Here is an 11,149-nt window from a genome sequence, read left to right as displayed (position 1 = left end):
GATCACATCTCGCCACGCGCTCGAATTGGACAGTGGGCAGGGCAAAGACGACGATTTTTGATAATTAATTACTCGTTAACTATTGCGAAAATTGCAAATGGTTCAGGACTTTTCTGTTCATCTCGATCCGTTCTACCTTCTCACGAGCTCTGGCACAAATGTTGTGACTCACCCTGTATATTCAGAGCTCTACGAGAAATATTTTAGAAGGACCGGAACTCCGACTTTCCGAGCAGCAGAGCACACTTATCTGCTTAGAAATGGATTTTTCGGGGATTATGAATTATTAACAAGTATCAGAGACTTGCCACTGCCTAAAATTCTTTGGAAAATGAATAAATGTGTTCAGAACTACACGAGAAATAGTTTAGAACTCGTAGAACTATCGAAAATCCGTCAGCGTCTTAGTGTTATGATGAATACGTCTTTTTTTTCTATCGGCTGTTTTTTGTATAAAATCGCCAGAACTATTATTAAAAAGTATCAGGAACTATAGAACTCGACTGCATGCGACAAGAACTCTCTTTTATTTTTGATCTGCTGGGAAATGATATGCCAACTTCACCGGCATATTGACGCTCACATATAGTTCGAACCGTACAAAATATTTGTCGGTCACGATAATAAACCATCTATGGAAGGAGTTTTCTTCCTTCCTAATCTCTGGTCAAAATGGCCAGACTGTATGGCCAGAAGCGACGAATGGTAGGTCCAGTCTGGCCCGACGAAGGAATGTGACGAGATAAGTGGTCAATATTATCCACTTTGATGGACTATGTAAGTAAGTTGTTGTACGAAATAAGTTAATTTCTTCTTATTTGACAAAATTCGGATGTTATATTCTTATTTTCTTTGCATATTCTTGCATATGTGCAAAATTAAAAAGGCTCCTATTAAATCCTTATTAAATTGCGCGCGTATAACCCCAAATCCGGCACCGCGCGACACGCGCGCGACACGCGAGCACCAGTCTGCGAGTAGTTCGCCGGCCGCCGCTAGGCCGCGCATGGTGGCGGGCGAAAAACTAGGAAGTAAAATTCAGTCTCGTAGGGTATATAAGTGATCTTGGGTGTGAAGACGTCGAGTTGCTCGCCTTATGTGCCCGTATTACTCTGCCCTCGCAGGCGAGCGTCACATCGCAATATTTGTTGCGGTCGAGCAACTCGACAATTCGACATCTTCACACCCAAGATCACTTATATACCCTACGAGACTGAATTTTACTTCCTAGTTTTTCGCCCGCCACCATGCGCGGCCTAGCGGCGGCCGGCGAACTACTCGCAGTCTGGTGCTCGCGCGCCCGCGCGCGTGTCGCGCGGTGCCGGATTTGCCAATATGTGCCGGATCGCGTATTGCGACCGCCACAGGAATTATCAATTTTTGGACAAATACCATTTAGAAATTTTATTCCTACAAAACCGCTGCGTTTTGACGAATCACCTTGATGCAATCATTTTGAAATTTCCTCCTTTTGAGTGATGCAATTGTTGCACAATATTTGAGACATTTTCCTACCAGGGACGTAACTGTCTTGAACAATTTTGCTTCGAAATGTCGAAATAATTGTGCGTGATTTATCTCCTAAATTGACATTTTTTTACAAATACCATTTAGAAATTTTATTCCTGCAAAACCGCTGCGTTTTGACGAATCACCTTGATGCAATCATTGTGAAATTTCCTCCTTTTGGGTGATGTAATTGTTACCCAGTATTTGAGACATTTTCCTATGGGGGCGAACACGTTGGTACGCACGCTGCACGGCATGTTTATACATTTTATAACGTATACTTTATTAATTGCAATTACATGAATGCATCTGTATTTTCTTGCCCCACATGCGAGTTACTTACACAAATGCTCCGCAAAAAAAAGAAAGAAAAGAACATACCGACGTTTTTCGCATATAGCCTCTCTCTCTGCGCGGCGTAATGTGTATATATATATACATATACATATATATCTTATATTATACGTGCGTAATAAAGTAATAATTATATTACATTATATTCAAGTTAAAAATGTATAGGAAATTAAACATCCTATTTGTTGTCTGTCTAAGTTTTTAATTTATTCGTCATTATAATTAAATATCGGTCCAAATGTACCGATTAAACGAAACGACCTTATGAAACACGTCATGGTCTGGAGATCAATATCTCATCTTTGTTGACCAACGCACATGTACCTATACATTACGAAATCGCCCTGTTGGAATCGACGAATCAAACGTCAGCCGTCAGTGAAGTCTGGCTAACCCATATCAGTTTCTATAAAAATGACATTTTGATGACAGTTTGCGCGTCCAGGAAACGACATTCAATAGTCCATACATTAAATTTATTGTCATTACATCGAGACTTCATAAATTTATGTATCCATCGTTTTTCTTAAGAGAGAAGATATATCGATTAGCAGAAATGTACAACATTTTTGAAATAATTTTAAATTTATATGTCTTCTGCTGTTCAGCTGATGAAAATTTGAGCTAAAATGCTCAATCAATCAACTCGGTTTTAATTTTAACATTAAATATTTTAATACTAAAATATTAATTAAAAGTTTGCTGTAAATTAATTGAGAGAAAGAGAGAGAGAGGGGGGGGGTGTTCGTTTTTTAAATTATATTTTTGGAGGCGAGCTTATTTCTCGTTATTTTGTATTTGGTATGCTGCTGGCATACACTACGAAATTCACATCGTTGGAAGTTAGCATGGTTTGTTAATCGGTTATTTACTGCAACTTGTTATTCGTAAGAGAGAAAACGAGTGTGCATTTTATTAGGCGCGTAAATCCCTTGTGTTTCGAATTTTGTCTCGAATCTGGAACCTTAACAATCTGCGACAACCACAATACGACAAACGTATTTTTATGGTCGCTGTTTTGGCGCTAAGTTGAAGAATTTTATGTCCGGTTTTATTACACCACGATTTGTCGACAGGAGCGACGTTAGACTTTCATTTATAGTACAATAAGCTTTTACGCGTGATATATTTTAACGAAATCGTAAGAATTCTTAATTTATTAATCCAAATTACATAAAATATGTTTATAACAAAAAGTACGACTTTTAATTTTTATGGAAACAATAGTATTCTTTTAATAATCATTCCTACGAATTATTCTGCAGTAGTCTTGATTTACACGATGCGATTATGAGAGAATAATATTATTTAATTATTTAAGCAAGAGAATAGTCGACCTTATTATTTCGAGTAATTTATGCACTGGCAAATTGCATGGAGACTGGAGATGAAATACCGTTTGTAGCAATTTTTGCTGGCTCCTTCCGCTTGTGACATAGTTTTGTCAAGTAATTCATTTTCAGTTTTCAGTATTTAGTACAAAATTATAATAATCGTACTTATATTAATGATTATATTAGATCAAAAGAAAATACTTTTGCTGAATAAAAACAAGAAAATATAGCACTAATTAATTTTTTTTAATTATCGTCGAAAAGTTGTAATAGGGTAATTTGTTGAAAATTTGAATATTAATGATTGTACAATGACTTTTATAATGTTTTCAAAACATTATACATTGATTGGAAAATGCAAGTTTAAAATAGTTTCCTTTTACCTCCTATTTATCATTACTGGCTCTGCAATATGAATCGAGTTTAACACTCGCAAATTAGAACCGACTATTCCGCGTCACCGATCGATCTTTCAGGCCAAGTCCAGTTAACTTCGAACTCAAAGAGGTACGATATGAAAGGAGATGCAAGAGAGAAAGGAAGGGAGCGAATTCCACCAGTTAGTGTTATTTAATATCTATGGATGGTCTGCGAGAAAAGAATCTGATATGAATCGGAAATTGCGAGCTCTATCGCCAAATAAATTTTTCACAGACATAACGTAGTCGTCCCTTGTAATGTCATTCAAACTGACATGGCGTTAATTGACGCGGAAATATCTCACGTCTCCTCTCATAATAAATTTATCTAAACCACCTATACCACATTAATTATCGCGTTTTCCTCTTATTTCACGAATAGCGAGGTTCGGCGTATTTTTACGAAAACAATTTTTCTCTTCGACATATTTCACTCAATAAGCGGTGAATTAAAAATGTCAAAGACAAAATAAATAACTAAATAAATGGAAAATTTATTTCGTCGTACCATTTTATGCTTTTCCGATCGTTTTATTGCTTGTTTTCAAGTAATATATAAAAGTTAATTTTAAATTAAATTTAAAGAAGTATTGATTATTTATATGCAATATTTGTATATCACATTTCACATTTTATTTCGAACGGTAATTTATCTTTTCTTCTCTTGAAAAATAGATGCTTTTACTGGTTTTGTTACTAAAATAATAATTATATTGATGATTCTAATATCTTTCTGGCCTCTATCCATTTTTTTGTAAGTACTGTAAGATACATCCTCCACAAAATGCTGATTAATGATTGTTCCTACGTAAAACTACAAAACATATGATGCAGAAAATGTGAAAAGTAAAAGAGATATATTGCTATTTTTCACGAAATATAAAATTTTCAATGAAAATTGCGAGTGAGAAAACGGTTTGCAAGTTTTGACAGATGATTTGGACGTAATAGAAAAATGTCGCAGTTGCTCTGTACTTTCTGTCAGACAATCTGCGGAGAATTTGTGGCGAATATTTTACAGCAAACAATTAAAAACTCCTGTCGTTGGTACTGCGTGTTGTAAAGCGCACGGAAAGAACGTTTTTTTTACCAATGCTCACACGTGGAAGTGTTAAGTATTTTTTAAGTATTTTTCTTTTTTTTCATCGGGCTGTGCCAAATGATAGAATCGAGGGTGTTAAGCCCAGAATTTTTTGCGAATCCCAGCGACCGACATTATTACTCTGCCGGACCGAGTTGATGAAGAACCATAATAAAGTCCACAGGTTCGTGAAGGGTCGAAAACCCAAATGCGAGTCTCTGGACTGTTGTCGCAGCGTGTGACATCAGTAGGAAAAAAAGTCGTGCCGTAACAAAAAGATGAATTGTGCTAAATCCTCACTCCGTTTTGTCGATACCATGAGTAGATTAGGTGCAATAAAAATAGAATGAAATACCGATTCATAAAGTTTTCAACCTCAAACACTTATTATCAAAGCATGGACTCTTTACGTGAAAATGTGATTATTACAGACGACAAATGTTTTTTTATAGTACAGAAATCCAATAAATATAGGGAATATATTTTATATTTTACAAATGTTTCGCAACTTATCGATAAGTAGCGATAAAATCTGAGATATAGGCATATAAAATTTTTTAAATATTTTTGTTAATGTAAGAAATGTAAAACTTTTTCTAGAACTTTGTTGATCTTGAAAATGAAAGATTATAAGCAGAGTTATATAAAAATTTGGACGATAGTTACCAAGATTTATATAATTATTGAAAATAATAAATATTATTTGAAAAGTAGATATTACAAGCCCGATGATCTTAAAGACTTATCCGTCTGGAATTAAAGCTATAGTACGGGAGGAATCGATATTCTGAGGTTGTGCGCCGGGGATTAGGATCATCGACCGTATAGTTACGTCGGCAGGAGCCCCTTGATAAGGACCCTCACGTGGAGAGTAAAAAAGCCGACCGACAAAATTCCGAAGAGGCAGATCGGAATTTGCGGAGTTCGATAGGCGTTTTCCAAGCGCTGAGCCCGCCTTTCATCTCGGTGCATGTAATGCCAGCCACGTTCGATTGACACGAACGTATCGGCAAAACTTTACGCAGAAAAACCACGGAGTACGTTATAGGGGCAGATGCCTCTAATTGTGAGTCACGTACCGGCCGAACGTGATATAGGACCCGAATCGTTCGCGAAAGTGGTTTGGAGCGTGCCAGTAAAGTAGTTAGTTACGGCGCGCATCGTCGAAAGTAATTTTACGACACGTCTCTCCCGCCATTGCCACATAATACTTTCTGTTGACGGGAACTTATAACTCCGCGTTGCATTTGTATTTCAGCTCTTCGCGCGAGCATTCAATTTATTTCCTCGTGCGATGAGACAAGTTAATTTATCAGGTTGTCTCATAGGTTTCTTTTTTTCTCTAAAATTTCTCTGTTCAAAATTTCCAAAACAACGAAGTTTCATTGTAATATATATGCCCTTTTGTTTAATAACCTTTCTACACTTCTACAGAAGGCCTCTCATAAGGCCGTCTTTCTAGAACGTTTTTTAATTGCCAGTAAAATACTCTTCGAGGTGATTTTGTATACCATTCATTTTTTTTAACGAAGGAAATATTTTAGTGAAATAAACAGATAATAATCGGAGCAAGGTCCAGAGAACACGGATTGTGAGGCAGAACGTCTCAATCAAATCTAAGGATTTATTCCTAACGACCAAGGATACGTGTAGCCTGATTTGTGATGGAAAATAATATCTCATCTACTTGTCGGTTCTGGACGTTTCCTGGCAACGTTTCGTACTTTCTATCCGATTACTATTTGCTCCCTTTGCTACAAAAAAAGTTTTTCGTCAAAAATAAATTCGTCAGAATGAATGATATAAAAAATCGTCTCGATGAGTATTTTGCTGGTAAATCAAAAACGTTCTAGAAAATTATGAAAAATGGAAGAAGATTACTGAATAGAGACGTATCTATTGTGGTTTAAAACTTTGCCGTTTTAGAAATTCTATAAGATAAAATTTAAACAGAAGAAAACGAAAGGAACTTGTGGAACAACCTAACACTTGAAAAGGCCAGAGTATATTCTCTTGACAGTTAATCCGTTTACGCATTTCTCAATTAGATTTATAAATATTATATTATAAATATTATAAAAGTTTGAAAGGAGAAGATTTTATTGTATTGTCAAAAGTTTGCGTGTACTTTTAGCAAAGTTTTGGTTGTGTTCTTTACACAAAGAAATTTCTGGAAAACGGATGTGCACAAAATTTGAAAAAGATAGCACTTGAATGTTTTCTATGCGGAAGTCGTTCAATCGAGAGAAAGAATTGAAAAGTACCCTCGATATTGATTGTACAATATCGTGTTGCATTATAGAATGCACAAACGACTTCATTACGGGAGGTTTCTTTCCGATCATACAGAATGTTCTAAGAAAATTTCAACATGGGAATATATTCGTAGTGAAAAGTGGCACTTCCACTTGAGTAAGATTTATGGAATCGTAATAAATTCATATAAGTCAGTCTTCCTCCCCCGGCTCCTTTTTATTCGCACCGGGAATTTATCTCGTGAACTTAAAAGAGAGAAGTCTGCATCGCCGCGAGCAACTGAACGTAATACTCAGCGGCACGAAGTGCGGCATAAATTCTGCGAATCGTAGAGAAATTGGGATTGACACGTTACTATATTATATTGCATAGAATTGCAGGCTTCGTCGTGCTTCAGAGAGAAACATCTATTTCCATCATTTCAACTTTAATATAAAATTGAAATTTTACTTCTTCCTTAGACTCCAACACGTGTAAATGAATATATACTTGTGTATGGTTTTCAGCTAGATTCTTGTCTTTTGTTTAGGCACAGAAGACAGGATTCTTGCTTGGATCTTCTTGGATCTTATTTCTCAATTTTAAATAAGAGAATCTCAATATGTACGATTAACATGTTATATAAAATTAAATAAGATTAAACCTGTCGGAGCTTCCTTTGAAATTTAAATTTGCATTATAAAATGCCACACCATTTGAATTCTTTATTAAACTTGGCTAAAATAATATAGAGTAAGCACTTCATAGAACTTCAACGTATTAGCATAAACCTTATTTGAACCTTCTGCTTTGCAAAGATCCGAGCTTGCCTTGCATTAATTTACCAGGGGGAGAGAATATTGTCCTTTATCATGTTTAATTATGTTCTATCGCACTACAAGTTTTAATTATTCTCTTAATTATGTGATTAATAAAGGAAAGTTGCCGGATGTAATAGCTTCCCATCGTACGACGTAGACCACAAAATTGGATCGCGTTATCACAACCGAGCGACACGGTGCACGATCTTGAAGAATCACCTCCGTGTCCGCAATTGCCAAAAGTTCCACCTTTTGATTTCGCGTGACGCGACACTCGTTCAAAGTCATTTATTTTCCACGTTTCCTGACAAGCAATTGCCTTCGCTTCCCATTCAGCGCTACGACTGCACTCCAGGGAACAGTTATCACGTGAGAACCGTAAATCATGAAGTACCGGTGGGAGTCGTAGATTTTTATAAAAGTATTCTTTTGCGTGCGCAATATTCATCGACCATGCATTGTTATTATTACGTACTACTTCTAAATCTTACATTGATTTATCCCTCCTACCTAGAAATAGATTCCTAGCCGAACTATCGTTTACCTTTCGTTAAAAATAGAACAGCTCTAATGTTTGTCTTCAACATTTTCTCTCTTTCTCTTTATGCCTGTTTCTGTTTTCTTAGAAGTTTAAACTCTAAAATCTACAGTTCCTTTTATACATCGGTAAAGGTTCGAAACATTAACCTTATACATAGATTCACTTAAATTTAATTGGCTACCTCCACCTGTGCCAGGTCCTAAATAGCTTTTACGTTTCTAATTGATTAACCTTATGTTTTAATTCTAAACATCGAAATTCTCAAATTTTGCAAAATTACAACAAATTTATATCCTCACATACGAATATTTATTAAAATCTTTATACTGCAAAGCACTTGTATGACTCAAAAGATTTCACAGTCTCTTCCCTCCATTAAAACCTTTAAAAATCTAGTTTTTGTTTTAAAAAAGTAAAAAACTCATTTTTTAAATGCGAAAGGTTTTTAAGTGAAAGCCATTAGAACCAACATTGCGATTGCGTTTAATTTACGGCTGTCGATCGGACGAATTCGTCTTTTCCATTTTCCACGTTGGATCGGACGCATCTTTCTCGGCGTGAATAATGCATGCTCAAATCCGGTGTTTGGATTTATTTCTCGCGTTCGAACGAGAACGGTTACCTTGCTAGAAGAATGCGCCTCCTTGAACGAAGATCTATGGATCCGACGGCGCGAATCACTTTTTTTGGCGTTCAGTCTCTTTCGAAACTTACTTAGGATGCCAAACACTTTGGAACGGTGCCATGATTTAAGAGCCATCACGTCTCGTCGACTGATAGCTTTCTGTATCTTACAGCTCGTTCATCATGTCGGACATAACTGATACTCGAATAATTCAGATAACGGGTAACGATTAGTCGTAAATTATGTACTTAAGAATCGATAGGCACTTTGTAATATCGACGAGAGCTATAAAAATTTAATGAGCTCTTTTTACCGCTATTTAAAACGTTTAATATGGATGATTAATCTTTTTACTCTTCGAGCTTCTGATATACTTGTTTTAACAACTATTAATCATATTTTAATATACTAGGAATGACAGAACGCGCGCCTCGCGCGCGCAGTTTGTGGTTGGGCATTTTATATTTTTAAGAATTTGCATGCATACAAACAAGTAATTGTATGCGCAACGTCAATTTAAAATAAAAAGTAATATATCACTCACTGATACGATTCGCAACAGCAGAGTTGTACATCGTTAACTGTATGTGTTAAACTGTAAAAATACAAATATATATACGATTATTATAAACTAATTATGTAAAATCGAAATTATTGTATTAAATATACTTTATATTTTATATTTTTTTAAATAGGTATTTATTAAAATAATTATATAGAATATTGAAAAGGTCTTCTTTTCAAATATAAACTCACAAAATTTTGTACGTATGGTTTTGTCTCTAACACTTATTCGAATCCTCGTTCGAATCATTTGAATATATAAAATAAAAACACAGAAAAAATGCTTTATTTTGCACAAGTAGCAATTAACGTAAAAATGTAAGACACTTACCTTACGATTTCTCCGCCATTGCCCGATGTCTCCCAGACCTGCTCCTCCTCTCAGATTTTCTTGTGGCACAACACTCACTCGCAAAAATCATCGGTCGCGCGAAATTTCGGGCACTCCCGTACGCGATGTGAAATACCGCGAAACGCACGAAATATTATTAAGAAATATCGCGTGACTTTCTGTCATACAAATTGCTCAAACTAGCAACTTGCATTTTTGATTCGGAAGAATAGGATAATGGATAAATCACTTTTGATTTGGCAATATAAAACGGTGCGTAAACGAGATGTAACCGGGACAAAGTATCACGATTTACATTTATACGTTATCAGATAAGTTAGTCTCGTGAAATATCTATGCACGTTGGTAAAGAGCCGATGCCTCGACACGCAATTCGTTTCTCACTACAAGTTGTAGAAACTTAATAATTAATCGCGGAACGTTACTTGTTACTGATAAAGGTGTACAAATCAATAGCGTTTTATCCATACATTCTTCGCGATCGAGTCTTAGAAACCGATAACGCAAAAGTAATAACACGCACGGAGCGACTCTCGCCACTGCCTGCCGGCTCGACGTTCGGCGAGCGAGTGATAGCGCGCGCGGCGACCTTCAGGTATACGACGTACGATCAGGCATGCAAAAACATCGTACGTCACCGCGCCGAGAGAAAAACAACAACGAACGTTGAGAATTCGTTGTCCCGCCTACGAAATTGAAAATTCTGTACTTAATATTTTACATTACTTTGTTCCGTGACTGTTACTACGTTTTGTGTATCATTCTGCGGACTTATTGGTATTGATTAAATTAACGATTAATTCTGTTCAAACGAGAAAATGTATCGGAAATCGTTGTTACTTAAATTCTAATTACTAAGATTAGAGATTTTACCTCAATAGCTGGGATATACAAATGTATGTTTCTAAATTGCAAATCTTCATTTACTATGAATCTAAAAGAGAAGTGAAGCACACCGCGCTTCGAGAAAACGAATCGGCATCGCAGAGAAGAGCTCAACTGTTCGATATTAACGACATTCGCGCTGGTAACATCTCTTTTTTACAGTAGAAAAAGGGAATCTGTCGCTATGTATACTTCTACATCATTATATGACTTTAATATATTTATTAACTCTGGATTAATATACTCTCGACAAAATAAATGTTCTAAACGAGATTAAATCCAGCTTATATCCGTTAGTCACTGAATGGCAACTACGTCCGTATAATATTTATTTAGTTTGGTCACATTTTTAAATAATAAACCTCATGCCATTTTGCCCGTCGCGATTTTTGCCGCGACATAAGCGAGATTTACTGATTGACGGAATAA

The 11,149-nt window shown here is 36.0% G+C and overlaps 1 protein-coding gene across 1 annotated transcript in view; it reads left to right on the top strand.

Annotated features, from left to right (window-relative positions):
• The window catches only part of LOC105562384 (metabotropic glutamate receptor 7-like), a 61,996-nt gene extending 56,406 nt beyond the window's left edge, over positions 1 to 5,590 (top strand). Inside the window, exon 4 of the mRNA XM_012013179.1 lies at positions 5,460 to 5,590. Coding sequence (XP_011868569.1) covers positions 5,460 to 5,465 — 6 coding nt within the window. The 3' untranslated portion in view covers positions 5,466 to 5,590. The remainder of the gene's footprint in view (positions 1 to 5,459) is intronic.
• Positions 5,591 to 11,149: the final 5,559 nt, after the last annotated feature.

Source organism: Vollenhovia emeryi, unplaced genomic scaffold (assembly GCF_000949405.1).
Source record: "Vollenhovia emeryi isolate VEMERY1.0 unplaced genomic scaffold, V.emery_V1.0 DF939189.1, whole genome shotgun sequence".
Taxonomy (NCBI): Eukaryota; Metazoa; Arthropoda; class Insecta; order Hymenoptera; family Formicidae; genus Vollenhovia; species Vollenhovia emeryi.
This window is presented reverse-complemented; position numbering and strand designations above follow the sequence as displayed.